The sequence below is a fragment of the Cyprinus carpio genome, chromosome A25 (genome assembly GCF_018340385.1).
Source record: "Cyprinus carpio isolate SPL01 chromosome A25, ASM1834038v1, whole genome shotgun sequence".
NCBI lineage: Eukaryota > Metazoa > Chordata > Actinopteri > Cypriniformes > Cyprinidae > Cyprinus > Cyprinus carpio.
The window spans coordinates 1,329,069-1,351,553 of NC_056596.1; the positions used below are offsets into that span (position 1 = coordinate 1,329,069).

The window sequence follows — 22,485 nt, forward strand, 5'->3', positions numbered from 1 at the left end:
GGCCACTTTTCGCTCTACAGTCCAATTCTGAAGCATGAAATCAGTTCAGGTACAGAAAAAAACGTTTTAAACAGGTTCTGGTTTGAGTCTCACCATCCACGCCGTCACAAAATCTCCCATCCATGTTCCTACAGCAACCATCTTCATAAAGCTCTCGTTCCTGATGCCCATGTACTCCGTCACCATGTGAGGCCTGCAGAGACACGGAGACACTTTGTCAGCGCACATCAGCTCTGTGTACCGCTGAAATACCATGCTTTTCTTTACATTTCCCAACATTTCCCACATTAAAATTGGGTTTTTGGACATGGACAGTTTCACAAAACTAAAGTCAAATCATTCTGTTTTTGCTTAAAATTTCGAAATTATTCAATCTAATTTAGATTACAAACTGCTCAAGTTGCAAGTATATGACGGAATACCTGGTTGGAATTCCTGGTCGTGTGCTTAAAGCCTGTGCGGAGCAGCTGGCTGAGGTCTTCATGAACATTTTCAATCTGCCTCTGGCCCAGGCAACTGTCCCCATTAGTTTCAAAACCTCCACCATCTGAAGCACTCCACTGCCTCGGCCCTTAATGACTTCCATCCTGTCGTACTCACCCCCATCATTGCCAAGTGCTTTGAGAGGCTGGTTGTATCTTATTTAAAATCCTGTCTCCCTGCTACACTAGACCTATTCCAATTTGCCTATCGCCACAATAGGTCAACAGAGGACGCCATCTCTATGGCACTTCACTCTGCCCTCACCCACCTGGACAGTCAAAACACACATGTGAGAATGCTGTTCATTGATTTCAGTTCTGAATTGGACTGAATTGCTCAGCCAGCTTGGAATCAGCACATCCCTCTGCAACTGGATTCTACATTTTCTGACTAACAGACCTCAGTCTGTTAAGTTAGATAACTTCTCCTCCTCCATCATCACCCTGAACACCGGCGTGCCACAGGGCTGTGTACTGAGCCCTCTTCTGTACTCCCTATTCACCCATGACTGCGTTCCTGTTTATGGCTCCAACACCATAATCAAATTCTCAGATGACACCACGGTGGTAGGTCTGATCAAAGATGATGATGAGTCAGCCTACAGGGATGAGGTTTAGCACCTGGCTGTGTGGTGTGCCACCAACAATCTAGAACTAAACACCCAGGAGACAAAGGAGATCATTGTGGACTTCAGGCGGACTAGGAGTCATGCACACACATCCACCTACATCAATAAAGCTGTAGTGGAGCGTGTGTCGAGTTTCAAGTTACTTGGCATCCACATCTCTGATGACCTCACTTGGTCCCTAAACACCTCCACCCTGGTCAAAAAGGCACAGCAGCGCCTTTACTACTAACGGAGCCTTAAGAAAGTTCACCTGAGTCCCAGGATCCTCGTGGAATTACTCACAAACTGCATCTCAGTATGGTACAGCTATTGCTCTGCATCAAGGATGCCTCTCACCCTAACCATGGACTTTTCACCCTCCTTCCATCTGGCAGGCGTTACAGGAGCCTACGCTCTCGCACTAGTAGACTCAAGAAGAGCTTCTTCCCCGAGGCTGTGACACTTCTGAACTCCACACCACCAATCTAACCTGCACCTGCTTTCTCACTGCACTGCTCACAGTACTTTACATACATGTATTTGCACTACTCATATTTTGCACAGACTGCACATTGTTTAAGCTGTTACACTGTAACTTTCTGACGTTGTTACTTTACAAACCACAGTAAACTATTTCTATAAAAATATTATTGCACTACTGATATTTTGCATAGAATGCATTGTTTAACATTACTATTGTACACCAACTGTATTTATTACCTCTTATCTTACGCTGCTGCTGTTCATATAATCCTACATTGCATTCCTATTTATATTCTGTACATACTCTGCTTAATATTGTATACTTACTCTGCACTTATATGTATATAAAACACTATATTCTTGCACTTCTGGTTAGATGCTAACTGCATTTCATTAGCTCTGTACTTGTACTCTGCATAATGACAATACAGTTGAATATAATCTAGAAAAAAAAAAGTATGCAGCATGTCTTTCTTTGGATCATGATTAAAATGCAGTGGTTGCCTCTTATATTAAATGGAAAGAGCACAGACAAAGCCTTATTTTGTTTATATGAAGAGATTTCTTTTATTTGTGTTACTTATTTATTTGATTTGGGGCTTGTTTCAAAATTTCTATTTAGTTTTGTTATTTACATTTACATTATATTTACATTTTATTATTTATCCAAAGCAACTTACAAATGAGGACAATAGAAGCAATCAAAACCAACAAGAGCAATAATACGCAAGTGCTATATTAGTATATTATTATAATGTTATATTTCAATTTCACAAAGAAACGTGCAGCATTTTGTCCAAGCAGTAATAAAAGGACACATTTAATTTTATAATAGGTTTATTAATAATTCTTAAATCTCATTTTGTTAAAAAAAAATAAAATAAATAAAAATAAAGTGAATCGAATTGTGAGTCGAATCAAATCGTGAGTTGAGTGAATCGTTACATCCCTTACTTATAACGGCTTATTGTAATTCCACTTTTTTATTACCATGTTTTTTTGACACGGACCATTGAAATACCATGTTTTTGAACATGTAACATGGTATTACCATGTTTTAGACATGTTCCATAATACCATTTCTGAACAATTCATGTGTTAATACCATGTAAATAACATGTACCATTTAAAAAAAAAATGTTGTATCATTGTATTACCATGTTTTTGGAAATTTCCCATGGTTATATCAAGTTTTTTGAACAATTACTATGGTAATACCATATTTTTGAATGTTTTCCATGTTAATACAATGTTTATGTGCTTATACCATCGATTTCTCATGTTTTTTTAACATTTACCATGGTAATACCATGTTTTTTGGACATGTATCTTTGAAATACCATGTTTTTTGAAGCATGGAATTACCATGTTTGTCAACATGTCCCATGTCAATATCATAATTTTGAACAATGACCATGGTAATACCATATTTTTTAACATTTCCCATGTTAATACTATGTTTTTGGACATACACCATATTATTACATTGTTTTTCTGAACATGTACAGTAGTAATACCACAAACATTTCCTATATTAATACCATGTTTTGGCCACGTACCATTGAATTACCATGTTTATTGGACATGTCCCATGCCATGTTTTTTGAACAGTTACCATGGTAAAACCATTGTTTGCCCATTTACATTTACATTTAATCATTTAGCAGACGCTTTTATCCAAAGCGACTTACAAATGAGAAGAGCAAATAGAAGCAATAGTACCAGACCAATAGTAGGGCAACAGTATACAAGTGCTGTAACAAATCTCAGTTAGTCTAGCACAGTACACATACCAGTTTATTTTATTTTTTCCAGAAAAAGAGACACATAGGATAAGAAAATCACTCTGGACCCCTCACATCCAGCACACTCCCTCTTTGAACTGTTGCCATCTGGTTGACGCTACAGAGCTCTGAGCACCAGAATGACCAGACACAGGAACAGTTTCTTCCCTCAGGCAATCCATCTAATGAACACTTGACAATAACTGTGGAACACACAACACTATTTATATTTATATACACATACACTTATTTGTCTAACACACATACTTGGTGTACACTTAAATTTTTGCACATAATATACCTGTACATACATAACTGCCTATTGTAATATACCTGCACATACAATTGTCAATTTGTATATTGTCATTCCTTACCTATTTATTTGTATTTTTTATTCTTTTATTATGTTTTTTGTTCTGTCGCCATCATTCTGTTGCACTGCGGAGCTTCGGTCACGAAAACAAATTCCTCGTATGTGTAAACATACAGTACCTGGCAATAAAGCTCATAAAGCTCATTCTGAAAATGCTAGCATTAGTTAATCAAGTGCTGACAAAAAAGATCTTTAGATGTTTTTTGAAGATGGCCAAAGATAAGAACTGAGATAGGGAGGTCAATCCACCAGCTTGGAACAGTCCAGATAAAGGTCTTTGAGAATGATTTCGTGCCTCTTTGGGATGGTACCATGAGGTGTCATTCACTTGCAGAACACAAGCCTCTGGAGTGTGCACAAGTCTGAACTAGTGAGTTTAGGTAATTTGGTGCAGAGCATGGCAGGCAAACATCAGTGTCTTGAATTTGATGCAAGCGGCTATTGGCAGCCAGAACAAACTGATGAAGAGAGGCGTGACGTGCACTCTCTTTGGCTCATTGAAGACCAGTCTTGCCACAGCTTTCTGGGTCAGTTGCAGAGGCTTGATAGTACATGCCAGAAGGCCTGCTAAGAGAGCATTACAATAGTCCAGTCTGGAGAGAACAAGAGCTTGGACAAGTGTGGCCTGCTCTGATAGGAAGGGTCTAATCTTCATAATGTTGTATACGGCTAATCTGCAGGACCACAGCGTTGTAGTAATAATGTCTGTAAAGCTTAGCTGAACATCAATCACAACTCCAAGGTTCCTGGCGGTCCTGGAAGGAGTTATGGTTGATGAATCCAGCTGTATAGAGAAGTTGCGATAAAGTGTTGGGTTGGGTGAGACCACGAGCAGTTCTGTCTTAGTAAGGTTGAGTTGAAGGTGATGATCCTTCATCTAGCCAGAGATGTCACTCAGACAGGCTGCAATGCGAGCAGCTACCGTCGGGTCATCCGGTTGGAATGAGAAGTAGAGTTGAGTGTCATCAGCGTAGCAGTGATAGGAAAAGCCATGCTTCTGAATGACAGATCCTAATGACGTCATGTAGATGGAGAAGAGAAGTGGTCCAAGTACTGAGCCTTGAGGAACCCCAGTAGCAAAAAAGTTAGAAACCTCCCCTCTCCAAGACACCCTGAAGGACCTACCAGAGAGGTAAGATTTGAACCTCAAAGTCTCAGTTGAGTGGCCGCTTTTGAAGCCAGATTGGTTGCTTTCCAGGAGGTTGTTCTGTACAAGAAACATAGAGAGTTGGTTGAACACAACTCACTCAAGTGTATTTGCAATGAATGAAAGGAGGGATACCAGTCTGTAGTTTTCTGAAAGTGCTGGATTTAGAGAGGGTTTTTTTAAGCAGTGGGGTTATTTGAGACTGTTTAAATGCTGCGGGAAAGGTACCAGTGTGAAGGGAAATGTTAATGATGTGAGTGAGTGTAGGTATAGCTGAAGAAGAAATGGCCTGAAGGAGTTGAGTGTGGATAGGATCAAGCCGACAGGTAGTAGGATGCTTGGAAAGGACAGGTTTGGAAACGTCTGCCTCCGAGGGATGAGGAGAGAGAGCATGTATTTGTTATGATGTGATTGTCAGTTTGAGGTGTGGAGAGTTGGCTGCTGATGGGTGTTGTCTGTTTGTGAAAAATAAGAGCTGAAGAAGGAGGGGGTGGGGGGTTGTAGGTTATCCTATGTTAAGAGACAGATCTGGTCAGTCTTATGTGTTCTGTCACAGCTGCTTGTTTCTTCAGCTCGATCTTCTTCAGAAGCTTTTATTTGACATGTAGTCACGCTACAGGACAGGCTAAGATCATCAGCAACACTTCAGAGGTCTTTATAAAACATTCAACAAATGAATGGCTTCCAGAAAATGATCCAACACAAATAAAACACAGCCAAGCATTCATCTGTTGTGACAGCGAGCGAACGTAATCTCCTTTACGCAGCTTTTATGCCGTCAGAAGTGTTTACAGGCCTTGAACAGGTACAAACTCGTTAATCTGCTTATGCACGTCACTTTGTGGATTACAGAGAGTGGGGAAACGCAGAACAAGGGCAATTTTATTGCGCACAAATGTCAGAATGAGCGGATTGTCACCACCCAGGTTCTTTGGTCTTGTGTTACGGATAAAAACTCCATTATCCTGTAAATGAGCTTTCACCCTCATTAGCCCGTCCAATCTGTAAAGCAAACGAGCGCTTGACCCGTGTGACGCGCATGAGATTGAATCTGTATTCCATCCGTTACGGCCTGTCGTTAGCGCGCGACTTATCAGCTTCCCCCGCGCACCGATAAAGAACAAAGATTAGATTAGAACTTGATTAGAGCGAAGATTTATTGGTGCATTAAGTCAGTTTTAAAAACCCTGCCGTCGTACCAGAGCTGTTCACCAAGGGCATTGAGCCGATCGATAATACGGGAGCCATCCGATGCAGTCCAGCGCCTCAGACGCTGATAGCTGTGTTAGTATGGAGCGCAGCCACTGGTGTAGGTTGGTGCTGTCTTACAGTATTAAAGGCAAAGCCAAAGTGAGCATGCACACACACACACACACACACACACACACACACAGACACACACAGAGAGCCGCTCTCTCTCTTTCTCTCTCTCTCTCTCTCTGATTAGTCTCAGCTCTTCATTTATTCATTCTGGCTGTAATTTTAATGCAGTACTGCTGGGTGACCTAATGAAGGGAAACTAAGGCACATCAGCAGCACAAATGACACACGCGCGCGCACACACACACACACACACACACACACGCACACACCCTCTTTGACATACTCCATCATATTACCATGTTTTGTGGATGCATGCAATTGAAACACCAAGGTTTTTATTTTTATTTTTTTTTAATTTACCATGGACTTACCACGTTTTTGACCATTTCCTACAGTAATACCTTTTCAAAAATAAAAGAAAAAAAAAATCACCATTGTAATAGCATGTTTTTGTAAATGCATTTTGTAAATTTTACCTTGTCTTTTGGGCATGTACCATATAAATGCCATTTTAAAACATTTACTAACGTGTTTTTTGAACATTTCCTATGGTAAAAAGGTATTTTTTTTTTAATATTTATCATGGTAATACCACATTTTTTGATCATACACCCTGGTATTACCATGTTTTTGGACATATCCCACACTAAGGTTTTTAATTGTTTATTTATTTATTTTTCCTGAAGATTTCCGACGGTAATACATCATTTATTTATTTATTTGTATTTTTTAACTTACCATGTTAATACCATGTTTCTGAAGATTCCCCATGGTAATACATAATTTATTTATTTATAAAAAAAAATAATTTCCCATGTTAATACCATGTTTTTGAACATTTCCTATGCAAACACCATAATTTTGGATAGGCACAATGTTTTATTTTTTTTATTTTTTTATTTTTTACTTTTTCCATGATAATAACATGTTTTAGAACATTTCCAATGTCAATACCATGTTTTTCTCTGGACATGTACTATTAAAATATCATGTTTTTGAACATTTTTCATGGCACATGGAAATGATATTCATTCAGTACCAAGTTAGGGTTTACCGAACCCAATTTACATATCAAAGTACCTGATACCATAATATGTACTAGTACCATAGTACAGTACCACGGTACTGATATAAACATCACTTGGTTAGGGTTAGGGTATACATTTCAATATGTGAGATCAAAGAATCAATATTATATATAGTTTATTGTAAGCAGATTGATTATTAATTTAAGCACATGTATCCAAATAAAGAAGAGTTCAACAGCTTGCTTGTACACTTGTGGTTTAACCGAAGGATTCCCCTGTTAATTATAGTTCTAGATCAGCCCAGTTTATGAAAAATGAAACGCGCTGGAAAAAATGAGGTCACATATGCTGCACGAGTTGATTCAAATGCAAAAAACCAGACATTACTGACGGGAAGGACCGGCCCTGAGAAGGCGACTCTCGCAGGGAGGAACATCAGCGTTCCTGAAGATGTCTCTCTCTCTCCTCCCTCAGCCGTGAGAATTAATATGAGCAGCTGCTAATGAGTCCCGTCTCACGGAGAACAAAACGTCCAGTCAGTGATGACTTGATGAATTCAAACTCCAGTCGCTGAGAAAACATTCAGTTTGCCTTGCCTTGTTGGTGTGTTTTCAGGGCCGCAGACGGAATCGGCTCTCAGAGATGTTTGTGACATTCTCACTGGCTCCCGGGGCACGACTGAATTTTAATTAGACACGTCTCAGAAACCACAAATCTGAAATCCCCCCTAAAACGCTTCCTGGAGCCTCACTGGCAACTTTACAGGACAGAATTACGATCAGGTCACATTCTCTACAGGAACAGATCTAGAACACTTCAAATCAGCCTGAAATGTAAATTGACCCCAAAACACGCGTTACTGAGCAAATTATGAATGATTCATTCATTCAGATGTTTCATTTTTGCCATTTTAAATCAGATTCAGTGTTATTTTAGTAACTGATTTACTATACTATTTTTTTTTTGTTGATATTATGAATTAGATTTTATGTTTATGTTTTCACTTTAATTTTGTTGTTTTTGTAATTCATTTTTTTATTAGGTCTGTATAGTATTTATTAATTTTATTTATTAGTTTTAGGTTCTTTAGTTTTAGTTATTTTAAAAGCTTTAAGATTAGACATATCAAGTGATTATGAATTTTTATGTAATTAATTACACGATGTGCTGATAAATTGATTCATTTAATCTCAAATGAATCACACATTAACTCTGGCTTTAAATCACCCCACAAAAGCTTTAGAAAGAAATATTTTTATTAAACATTGCAGAAATAATGATAATGAATGTTGATTTGAAAAAATGACTGATGACAGACGTGGAATGACATAACGGTAAGTAAATGACAGAATTCCCATTTCCCATCCCAATTCCCATTTTTCCAACTATTTCCTCTAACACCGCATTTTTTGTAATAAATTTTCTAGAATGCTTAAAAAGAAATGAAAATGACTACATCTCCATTTTTACCACTCTATTTACCAAATCCCAACAGATTAATCATTATTATTTTTAACAATGTAAATTCCCCATAAATAAGAATTTCAGCCCCGCCCTACATTTATTATCATTAAATTACTCTGAAATGCATCATAAACAGGTTGCCAAGTTTCCATAATGTGCATTTCCTGATTAAAACACAAATCAATAAACGTGTAAATGTGCCAGCACTGTGTTGTTTGCTCTCATTTAGGCCAGTTTCCGCTTGCAGATTTAAAGCAGAACTGCAGCAACAGAGAGACACAGAAACAAAGAATAAAGCCAGCTGATTATTAAGAGGAATTAGCAAGTAAATGTTCCTCACACACAAATGCAAATGTAAAATATGCAGATGCTGCGGATCTCCTGAGGGAAACGCATCCTGGACTAAAGGCAAGATTTGCCAAAGTTTTATAAGCAACAGCGAGTGATTAGACAGCTACTAGTGCAGAAAACACTTGATTTATGTACCAGCAGCTTGTAGAACAGCACTTAACATGATGATCATGTTGAGCGGTTAGTCTGGCTGCTGGTAACACACACACACACACTCTCATACACACACACACACACACACACACACACACACACAGTCACACACATACACAAACACTCTCTCTCACACACACACACACACACACTCACTCACAGTCTCACTTACACACACACACACACACACACACACACACACACATGCACACACACACACACACTCATACAATGCACACACACACACACACACACAGTCACACACATACACAAACACTCTCTCTCACACACACACACACACACACTCACTCACACTCATATACACTCACTTACACACACACACACACACACACACACACACACACACACTCACTCACACTCATATACACTCACTTACACACACACACACACACACACACTCATATACGCTCACTTACACACACACACACACACACACACTCACTCACACTCATATACACTCACTTACACACACACACACACACCGCACGCTCTTTCATAAATTAAAATTATATAAGGTCACATACACACACACACACACACACACATAAAGAAAGTTACACTTATATAAGATAAATTATAAAAATTATATTTTGTATGGACACACACTCACTCACACTCATATACACTCACTTACACACACACACACACACTAACACACACACACACACACACTTACACACACACTCTCTCACACACACACACACACACACTCTCTCACACTCATATCACACACACACACACTCACACACACACACACACACTCACACTTATATACGCTCACTTACACACACACACACACACACACACACACACACACACACACACACACACACACACACACGTAAACGATGTGTCACTCCTGATGTACGATGCGGGCCTATATGTGCATCTGATAATCCCAGGGAAGTTTCGCAGTTGTCACGGTAACAATGGAAGTGGCTCATCTCAAGCTGGGTTGACCTGTGAGAAATCCCTAGCCCCGCCCCTTCTACACAGGCCCCGCCCCCTGGCCTACATAGTCGAACTGCTTTGATTCTCTGGTTCTCATAAAAACTTGACCCAGTTTAAAGGGCTGTGTTTACTCTAAAATAAATTCTGTCATCATTTACTCACCTCAACGTTGTGCCACTGAGTTTTCTTTTAACATATACCATGGTATCATCATGTGTTTGGACATTCACCACAGTACTATGGTGTTTTTTGGACATGTGCCATTGAAATATCATCTTTTGTAAACGTAACCAGGTTTTGGGACATGTCTCATAATACTATCATGTTTTTTTAACTTTTTTTCTAATCTCAGTATGTTTTTGGACATTCACCATAGTATCATAATGTTTTGTTTAATTGAAGTACCATGTTTTTAAAACATGTACCATGGTATTACCATGTTTTTGGACATATCCCATGGTAATACCATATTTTTGTGTATACACTATAGTATTATGCTGTTTTTTTTGTATTGGAATTACCATTGAAAAACCATGTTTTTTTGTTTGTTTTTAATATGTGGCATAGTATTACCATGTTTTTAGACTTACTGGCATATGGACATGTAATTCATTCAGTACAATATTACATATTGATTACGTTTTATTTAATCCAAAATAAAATCTGCCATAATATCAGCCAGAGAGAAAAACAACCCGACACTCCAAAAAAAACGACTAAACCTATGAACCATTCCTTTAAATCAAATAACACATATTTATCAATATGAAACAATGTGTCATTGTGACATATTAATATAACTCAGATTTACATAGTCTAATAATTGTTTATGAAAAGCCGCTACCAAGACACTCATTTTTGATTTATCGTAACGGTTATCTGGGAGAGCGGCTGATTTATCAGGTTTGGGCTGAAACGCAGGATATTGATTCAAATGAAATGTAATGTTCTCCTGCTGATGAAGTAACACAGACGAGCTCCATCAGTTCCCAAACCTGCTCTTCATTCTGTGAAGGTCAGAGGTCAGGGTCATTGGATCCGGGATCCCATGACCTTCAAACATCTGCCTCGAAATGAGATATTGTGCACTGTGGGTCTATTGGGCAGATATTGATTATGTGGCGATGCTGTCATCACCTCCAGGACCTCAACACTTCCTGGCCAAACAGGATGTTTGAGTGTGTGTGTGCCGTTACAGCTCGCTTAGACTGTCTACGAGCGGAGGACTGAAACAGACAAAACACAGAGTCACTTTCATGCGCCGCTGAAGACATCCACCGTATCTCATTTTGCAACACGGAAGAAAGTTATTTTCTTTGAGTGTACGAGAATTCTAGAGTAGAGATAAAACTAGAGTCGTAACAATGTGAACACTTGCGCTACAACCAGTAACTGATAATACATTTATAATAAATGAAAATAATATTATAATAAATACCAACTGGGAAAATAAAACAGCATAACAAACAGGTACATGCTCAAATAAATACATAAAAAATAAATGATATATATAATTGTATTTATGCATATATTATACATTTGTATATACTGTAATACTATATATATATATATATATATATGTGTGTGTGTGTGTGTGTGTGTGTGTTTGCATGCATAAATAAAAAATAAATGATACTATATATAATGGTTATGTATAAAGCTTAAAATATATAGCTATATATATATATATATATACACAATACTAAGTAATGTATAATAAAAATAAATGGTATACATAATTTTAATTTTATACATACTGTATGCTTTATACATAAGGCTCAAGATATAGATGCATAAATAAATAATCTGTAATAAAAATAAGTTAACTGGATGTAAATAAATTGAAGTAACAAATGGTCACATCTGCTCTTACATTAATTAATTGTTGTACAGTACAACTGGTAAGATTTTGGCTGCAGTGCATTGTGGGATTGTCTGCAGTGCTGGTCTAGAGAGGAGAATGCGTGGCTGTCTGAGTGTGTGTGGATCAGACGGGCGGCGCGGTGCCTCATAATTGGTCAATGAGTAATGCGATCTGCATGCGCACTGCACTCTTAATTAAATAACACTGCTTAATTAGCGCAGGATGTATGCCTAGCGAGTTAAAGGAGCGGAACGCTGGCTCCGCCCCCTCTCACAGCTCCACCCACCGCATGACCCCGCCCCCACAACACACACACACTGAGCTGAGGATGAAGAACATCATCATCATCAGTGTGTTGGGCTGTAGATGCGGTAATGATTTAATAAAGGCGGACATGATGTCATAAAGGAAATGATGAGGTCATTTAAAATAAAAGCTGGAGCATTCACTATGAAATCTGTCAGACTCTCAACGCATTTAAAACTTGCAAAGAGAGAATGTGAGTGTTTATGATGTTCATTTCAATCACAAGCACACGGAGAGGCTGCCAGAGTGCAGATGAGTGTGTGTGAGTGTGTGTGTGTGTGTGTGTGTGTAAGAGAGAGAGTGTGTGTGTGTGTGTGTGTGTGTGTGAGAGAGAGTGTGTGTGTGTGTGTGTGTGTGTGTGTGTGAGAGAGAGAGAGAGTGTGTGTGAGAGAGTGTGTGTGGAGTGAGAGAGGGAGAGTGTGTGAGTGTGTGTGTGTGAGAGAGAGAGAGAGAGTGTGTGTGTGAGAGAGAGAGTGAGAGAGGGAGAGTGTGTGAGTGTGTGAAGGGGGAGGAAACAGAACTTGTTGTTAGGAGTGTGATGATGTGGGGGTTTGAGCGGGTGTTATTGTGTGTGTGTGTGTCGCAGAGAATAAAAGAATATCAATGAGAAAGATGAGAGGCAACAGATGCTGTGAGAGATTTCCTTTGTGGGGTTTTGATGGGGTGTTTTTGTGTGTGTGTGTGCTGTGAGAGATTTCCTTTGTTTATGCATATGTGTGTGTGTGTATATGTAAATAAAATTGTGTGTATATATATTAAAATTCATTATGCATACAGTATATAACTTTTGCATATAAAGCATGACATCCATTTATGTGTGTGTGTGTGTGTGTGTGTGAATATACATATATATATATAAACACACACACACACACACACACACTTAAAACATGAAATATAGATGCATAAATCATCTATAATAAAAAGTATATATAAATGTATTTTTGCATATATATCTTATATATATATATATATAGCAAAAAAGTGCATAAATAATATGTAAACTTACACTATATATATATATATATATATAGTATTTTTGCATATATATCATATATACACACACACACACACACATACATAATCATAAGATATAGATATAAGCAAGATAAAAGCATAAGATATAGATAGATAAATAAATAAATCATATATAATAAAAAGGAATTTGTTCACCAGTATTGACAAAAACATTAAAGTATATGTAGAATGTGTGTCATATTTCACCCTTAATGAAAGAGAAAAGCATATTTCAGGACCTTTACGACTCCAAATCTCATTACTGTAATGTGAAAAATGAAAAAGTAATTACATACTTTCCATTTAATTTATAAGTTATTAAAATAATAAAGCAGAAGGACATGTGCATGTGCGAGCACTAAATTTATGCTGATTTGAGAGGAAAAAGAATGACTGACAGAATGATTTTCATTACAGTATTTCAAAGATGAGAATATAAAAATAATGACAAAAACACTGAGAAAAATAAATAAATATTGTTCCTAAAATAGGCTCCATTTTCATGTTTTTACTTTGATTTGTAAATGCAAAATGACATTTCTTTGAGATTCACCCCAATACAAACATAAAGACATGACAAACATCAGGACAAACTGCTCGTGTGTCAAACAGCACCGTGCTGGGATTAAACAGAATCTCACTGAATACCTTAGTAACCGTTCCCATGATCAACCACTGAAGAACAGATGCTGTCCATAAACGTCTGGAGACACGACAGATCTTTAGTGTTAATCTGATGTTTGTTCTGAGAGTGATACAAGCATCAGCTCTAACAGTGCAGGTCTCCTCTCCTCACAGGTGTAAACAATCACTTCTCATGACACAGCCCAAACCTGCAGACACATGCTGAGAGAGACGCCAGAGTGAGCTCAAGTGCTGTACAACAGCGCCACCTGTCTTCAAACACATTAACCCTACAAATACACACATTTCTGAAGCTCTGAATGATCTTTGCTGTCACTCGATCTCCTGCATGTCTTCTGTCTCTGAGTGATAGTTTAGAGTGTTTTATCCAGTCAGAGCTCTTTTAGTGTAATAAGCTTCAGCTGCTGCTTCTGGTGTCAGATCTTGAGTGATTGTGATCAAGTAAAGGTCAGAATAACTGCAGTAATATCTCCAGATGAACTCTTACTGGACTGAAGCAGCTCAGCTTTACTTGATTCTCCATCAAATCATGTTTTAGAGTCTCAAATCTGATCATCAGGATCTTTTGAGGAGCGTTTGTTTCCAGAAGCTTTACTTTCACTGTTCCTCAGCGGAGGAATGATCTTCACAAGCCTCCAGAACATCTCACATCTTCTGAGGAGCCTTTATTTCTTCATCTCTCAATCACTGCATTATATGTTTGGATCATTTACATCTCATCTCATTACTGGAGATATAGAGCCACGATTGATATTTAGATCAGTTTATGTCAGTATCTGCTCTACTGTTATAAAGATCTCAGTGATTTACATCACAAGCAGCAGAATTTCATCATAGAAATATCAGCATCTGCAGCAAATTCACACTTTTGCTCAGTTTGAGAGCTGTTTTATATCAGACTATATGAGCCATAAAAGCCTCAAGAAGAAGAAAATATAAAGAAAAATATAGTTTTACAATAAATAAATAAATAAATAAATTGAAAGGTTTATATACTTGCCATAGCTAAATTCTACTTAGATTTAACAAAATATTTTTAAGAATTTAAAATAAAACAAATATATACATACATACAGATACAAACAATATATGCACATATTGTACATCAATGATTTGTGAGTTGAGTCTGAGCAGCATTTTTATGACGCACAAACGTTCCAAATCAGTAACTTATGAAGTTCTGTTCTAGTTATGATGCTGCCTTAGAAGACAGCTGCCTATGTAGGTAGCAGACAGCAAGGCAGCTCACTAGGTTTTGGAACAGAGAGCATCTGTTTAGTCATTTTGTGTCAGTTCTGTGAAGGCTGACAGATTTAGCATTCTGCTCATGGAAACCCAGATTATGCAGCTTTGGATGAAATCTTTTATGTTCTGGTTAGAAGATATAACTAAAAGTTGCTCAAAGACTTTTTAAGTCACTTCAACCTCAGTCATTATTACAGCAGCGATGGAAAGGTCTGAGAATAATGGCCTTCTGTGCTCTTCATTTCTTTGTTCATCAAAGTGTTTGATGATTTAATAAAACTACAAAGGTTTCTCACACTCACAAATGTATCAATCTAGTCCAGCCTGCGCTCACAAACATTCATTCTGATGGTGCTTTTCTGGCCAGGAACCATCGGCAGGATTGCCATGCTACCGCTGACTGCGTTTAACCTTGAGACGATGCGTTGCGGCATGATCACCCAACATTCAATCTCACTGAAAAATGGTGCAGCCGTCCTCCAAACAGTGGACTGTAATGTGAAAGCATCGGCTGTGTGCAGAGCTCAACATTAGATGGCGAATCAAACCGTAAGTGAGGCATCCATCTTATCGCCTCAAACTGAAGCGGCGCCGCGTTCTCAAACGGTCCACGGTTGACTGTACACACATGTGCTGATCTGAGATCATACCACCTCATTCTGTTCTCGATGATAATGTAAAGCAGACTGAAGATGCTGATTCTCAGCTCAGTGCTTAAACGCACTTCAAGCTTATATGATTCATGCACGGCTGGTCAAATCAATCCCTCAGGAGACAATAGAGAGCCATTCTTGTGCAGAATTGCAGTGCAATGACATTTTTTAGTAAATGGTACAAAAATAATACATAAACGTCTTTCTGTTGCATTTCTGCATGCAATAACTTACATACAGAACAATCGGTGTATTCTGATTCCGTAATCAGCTGGTTATTTTTAATGAGTCTTGAACTTTACGGTTAATATGGAGTCTGATTTATGAAAAACTGAATTGCTCAAAAAGAATCACTATTCCTCTTCAAACACACTCAAAGATTTGAATCCCTGGACTCATTTACTATCATCTAATAGTCACGACCAACTACTGGGACTTTCTTAAAAGAATAAAAGAATCATTAATGGACTTGAAGAGGCAGAAACCGTTCAACTTATGACTGCCATCCCGACTGAGAAAAGCTGTGAAGAGGGAATGAAGGCAAAAACTTTTTTTTTTATTAAAGACCAGATGTGTCTTACCGCATCCGTCCACTCATGAGCAGAATGAAGTTATAGATGTGAGAGAAGATGAAGAGCGAGAGAATCGTGCTGAAAAACATGGTCATCCATGAGCCGTGGTCCTCACGGAACATCTTCAGACGCAGGACACGACCTGAGACACAGAAGTGAAGCGACGTTTAACATTTAAACAAACGTGCGTGGTGCATGTGTTGCCATGCTTCACACATGACCAGATCATAAATGACCTATTACTTATATAGTATTATATTTTTTATTAATATTTAGAATTTGCTTTTATAAGTTATATTTGTAGAAATTGTTGCAAAAAAAGAAATGGCAACATTTTTTTCTTTAATAAATATTTTTGATTTAACTTTAACACATTAGAACACAACAATCAAACATTGGCCAAAACCTTGTAAAGGCAGGGAAAATTAATTACAGCAGCATCAAGTAATAAATAAATATATTAGGGCTGCATGATAATGGTTAAATTAATAATTATGGTTATTTTGCTTAAAAATTCTAATCACGATTATTAATCATGATTGGATATCCTTTTATATTTAAATATAATTATTGCACTTTCACATAAGGACAAATTAAGAAAATATTAACAAGGGTTATTATTGGTAACTAAACCTAAATTTAAAATGATGAATAAACATTTGCATTTCTTGAAATACAATAAATGTGAATTAAATATAAAAAAATAAAATAAAAAAAACTTATTTCAGCTAGTTGACCAGGCAACATTTCTCATTTTAATTTTAATTGATGTGATGCACTATAATAAACTAAAACTGAAATTTAAAATTTAAAAACTATGTATATAGTGTGTGTGTACATTTATATAAAAATACACACACACAAACTACTAAAAATTACAAAAGCAACACAATTTCTAAAACTTTAACTAAAATTACAATGAAAATGGAAATTATAAAAATAAAAACATTCAAAATATTAATAAAAATGACAATAGTATCTCAATAATACTGAAATAACACTGACTTTTCCTCTCAGAAGCTAACAAAGTGAAGTAGCTCAAATTAATGACAATAATTAATAAATGATGTTAATGTTTTTCTATAAAACCAACAAAAAAAAAGTGAATTTATTCAACAACCACAAACACAGTCGAGATTCATGTTTGGATTTATCCCAAATATTACAGACGATTATGGTTGAATAATCGAGAGAAGCAGCCCTAATATATATATATATATATATATATATATATAATAAATAAATAAATAAATACTGATGAAAGAACGGAAAATGTGAAAATACAGACACAGAAGGGCCAACTGAATTTTTGAATTTTTTTTTTAATCAAAATGTATGTTTTATTTCAGCTTCATGTCCTTTTTTTAATAGTTTAGTTTTAGTTAAAGATGATAACCCCACAGCGCACATTTTCAGTTCATAACAGCACAAGCTTCACAGATCCAGACGTGATAATTGGCACCTGGAAAGCTCCATACAACCAATCATCTCTGCAACCTGCAATTTCTGCTGATTAAAGCGTCTGTCCCCGCGTTGGGCGCCAGGTTTTGGCTTACAGACACAATGAATCCGTCGAAAGCGTGCGGTTTCGTAATTCCACAGAACTAGTGCTTTGGTTTCACGAAGAGGCTGACATCATTACTGTGGCGTTATTCATGACCTGCGAGGAAATCTCCATTATTTTCCTTCACCTGAAGGATCAAACTGACAGTAGGGAACATCTTTCTTTGTCTCTGGCTCTCTTTCAGAGCGTGAGATTGATTCAGATGTCGGTGAAGCCGCACTGAATGCTTAATCACACCCTTCAGGTGATCTCGTCCTGCGAGTGGAAAGGAAGGTTTCACGGCTTTCGAGTTTAAAGTGATTACAGACGAATACAGTTAAAGATGGAGTCAGTAGCACTTACACGGACCGAGTCTGATCATTACACACGCATGGAGCATTTTAACCACACTAAAGGCCTTGGTGTGCACTACCTACATAGGGAGCATCTTAACATTTACCCTAGTGTGAGTGATCTGGAACACACTACAAAGGCAGCAACTCAGTGTGTCGCACAAAGAGTGCAAGATTTGATTCATAATCGATTCTAATAGGGTTCTTGCTAGTCTTTCAGTACAAATATCTGAACATTCAAAAATCTAAATACATTTACTGGAGATGCAAAATTACATCTGATATACTCTTGTTTTCTGGAGGAAAGAAAAATCTAAATTACGTGATTAAAACAAGAAAAATATCTGCCAATGGCATGATTTTTTTTTTTTTTCTTTATTTGAATCAAGTTAATTTTTTCTGATCCAACTGGAAGTTATTTCTTTTTGTTTTAAGCATGAACTCTACATATTGTTTTCTTCATATTTGTGATGTTCTTCAATGAAATATCTAAATATTCTTAAATCAAAATTTTTTTTTTTTTTTTATTAAGTCAGCTCAGGGTTAAAATAAGAAAAAATATTTGCAATAACATCTGCAAATGGGGTCAGAAAAAATAATCTTGTTTTCCTTTGAAGTTTTTTTTTTTTTTGACCTAATACTAATTTTTTTTTTCTAATTGTTTTTTTTTGTCTGCATTGGAAAATATACATTTTTTCTTGTTTTAAGTAAAAATTCACTTCATTTTTCTAACTATTTTTGCCTTGTATTTCAATAAAACACCTAAACATTCTTAAATCAAGAAAATAACAGATATAAAATCCTGCTCTCTAAAAAAAGTATCAAAATCAAAAAAGTAATTTATGCATAAAACAAGAACAAATATCTGCAAATGATGTCAGAAATGTTAATTTTCAGAAGGAATATATGTGTATTTTTCCCCCGACCCCATTGGAAGACATGCAGATAGTGATTTTCACACATGCATGTGAAAGCTACAGTATAATCCAGAGAACCAGATGAGATCAAGGACATTTTGATTCCTTTATCATTCACGACCCATAATCTTCACATCTGCGTTTTTCACTTTTCATGTTTCGGTTATATGCTTCAATCATTTCAGGAAAGATTCAGTTCGTTCAGTTATCAGCAAATCATCAAGAAAACTCTCTCAAAGTGAATTATTTATTCGCAAAGCTTTCTGAAAGTTGCATCATGTCTTGAGCCAGACAGAAAAATCTCATTTGGAGTCAGTAAAAAATAGTTGTGCTAAATGAAAATATCCAAGTCTCTCTCTCTCTCTCTCTCACACACACACACACACACACACACTGAGAGCACCGCACAATTAGTTTTTCTAGTGTGTTTGTTTAGCAGCTGACGGTTAGTTTTTCAGCCGCTTTACAGCTTGTAAGCTTCTTCCCTGGATACTGACACTCTCCTGTCAGCGATCCGGTGCCTAGCGATTCATCTCTCCATTAGATCCACGCTCTGGGCCACAGACCAGTCTGAATCAGCTGTAATATATCACACATATTGTGGCAATGAGAGCAAGCGTCCGGCTCATTAGAGCTGAACAATTCCCTCTGTCCCGCTAACCCTGTCAAACTCACTTTAACTAACAGCGGCCTCAAGAACAAGTCGCCGTAATTATTCTTTAGCAGCTTCCTCTAATTACCAATGAATGTTACCATAGTAATTCCTGGATGAGACACCCCTGGCATTTACATTAGCATGCACACATTCAATGCACAATGTATTTTTGTCTTGTTTTCCAGTACAAATACTGTATCTAAACATTCTTAAATCAACACACATTTACTAAAGAAGCAAAACTACTCAAGATTTAAAGTCTTGTTTTCCGAAAAACAAGAAAACCCTGCACTACACTGCAATAAATAAATAAATAAATAAATAAAATAAAACACATAAATACATAAATAAATAAATAAAAATAATACTGTCAGTCGGAATCGAAAAGCTAATAAAAATAAATGCAAAAATCATATTCGTAATGAGTATTGCTTTCTGGTTCAAATATCAAAAGAATTTCAAACAAGCAACACTGCATAAGATCCCAACTAGATTTTTATTATAAACTGGTATATTTATTTTTTTTTTTTTTTTTTTTTTTTTTTTTTTTTATGTGTTTATAATAAAATCTAGTTGGGATCTTATGCAGTGTTGCTTGTTTGAAATGTATATATATATATACACACTCATTTTAATATATTATATATAAGCAAATTTATCTAGTTTTAAGATTTTTTTTTAAATATTTTTACTGGAAAACAAATAGAATCAGATTCAGAAAGAGCTTTATTGCCAAGTATGTTTGCACATACAAGGAATTTGTTCTGGTGACACAAGCTTCCAGTACACAGAGACAACAACACAGATAATAATAATAATAATAATAATAATAATAATAATAATAATAATAATAAAAGATATGTGAATTAAATACACATAAATAAACAGAAATAGACAAGAAATGGTACAGTTGTGGTATATAGACAGAACAGAATAGAATTTACAAGGAATGGAATGAGATGTAGGATAGTATTAAGTAAATAAAAGTGGTATTGCACATTTTTTTATTGAACAGTAGGGGAGAACATTTAACTGTTCTTGAGGTAGATTGCCTGGGGAAAGAAAAAGAAGAAGAAGAAGAAGAAGAAACAAATTAAAAAAATCATTAAGAAGCCACTTGCACTTGCAATGAAAAAAAATAATAAAAATTACAATTCAGTGCAACTACTCCAAAAGCATCGGTCGGGTTCTCAATGCTGCAAGTAACACATGCAAGTAAATATTTATAGAAACAAATATTACGTTTTTCAGGTTGAATTAACAGCAGAATTCTGGAGGAAATGCATGTAAATTACAGAATATGTTAGCTTTCATAAATGGTATGTATAATGTAGTATGTAGTGTGCAGGATGCAGTGTGTATGTAGATTGCAGAATAACTGTCCAATAATGGTGTGCAGAATGTAGTGTGCAGTATGTAGTGTATGTAGTGTGTACAGCATGTAGATTGCAGGATAATTGTTCACAAATTGTGAGTAGTAAGTAGTATGTTGTGTATGCAGTGTGTACAGCATGCACACCGCAGAATAAGATAGCGTTGATAAATGGCATGTAGAATGGAGTATGTAGCATGCAGTGCATAGTATATGCAGTGTGTACAGCATGTAGATTGCAGAATAAGTGTTCAAAAGTGTGTGCAGAATGTATTATGTAGTGTGCAGTATGTAGTGTTCATAAGGGGGCAGCTGTGGCCTAATGGTTAGAGAGTTGGACTTGTATCCCGAAGGTCTCAGGTTCGAGTCTCAGTGCTGGCAGGAGTTGTAGGTGGGAGTTAATGAACAGTGCTCTCTTCCCCACTCCGTACCCATGGCTGAAGTGCCCCCAGTTGCTCACGGTGTGTTCACTTCTCACTGCTGTATGTGTGGACCTGGATGAGTTAAATGCAGAGCACCAATTCCGAGTATGGGTTACAACTTTCACTTTAAATGGTCAGTGGTATATAGTATGTAGTGTGCAGTTAGTAGTTTATGCAAGACATCATAGTTAGATTAATGTATTGACAAAAAATGCATTCTTCTCCCAAAGACTAGAAGAAAAATCCTTTTTTTCCACTTCAAAATATTGCAGAGATTTAAAGTGCATTCATAAAGAACAAACTGTATAAGCACATTTATCACAGCAGCATCAGCTGACATTGAGGAAATGAAGATGGACTTGAGATTTCTCTGAAGATATGAGCTGCGATATGAGTGCAAACCCAAAGAGACGTTTGAAACGAGCCCAATCCGTCACAGCGAACAGTCAGATACACGATTCAGCTTTATAGAGCCGTTTAGCACAAGGCCTCACAAACACTTCTGAATGATTTCATTTGCAAAGAGACGCTCAATCTGAAATGGTGATGATGTCCGCTGGATGAAACAAATGTTTCTGAGTTTCTGAAGGTAATGTCTACATATTCGTGCCAATCAGAAACGCAGCATGACGGGTCATATCATGGACATTAACAGAGTTCAGACAAAACCGCAGACAGATTCTCCAGCATCGGTGACGTGATCATCCTCTGAAACAACATATTAGTGACATGAAACCCCCGCGAGGATCCATC

The 22,485-nt window shown here is 36.9% G+C and overlaps 1 protein-coding gene across 1 annotated transcript in view; it reads right to left on the bottom strand.

Annotated features, from left to right (window-relative positions):
- LOC109101297 (transmembrane protein 117) overlaps nt 1-22,485 on the bottom strand; it is a 54,280-nt gene that overhangs the window by 15,144 nt on the left and 16,651 nt on the right. Inside the window, exons 3-4 of the mRNA XM_042714981.1 lie at nt 16,480-16,612; nt 94-193 (exon numbers count right to left, since the gene is read on the bottom strand). Coding sequence (XP_042570915.1) covers nt 94-193; nt 16,480-16,612 — 233 coding nt within the window. The remainder of the gene's footprint in view (nt 1-93; nt 194-16,479; nt 16,613-22,485) is intronic.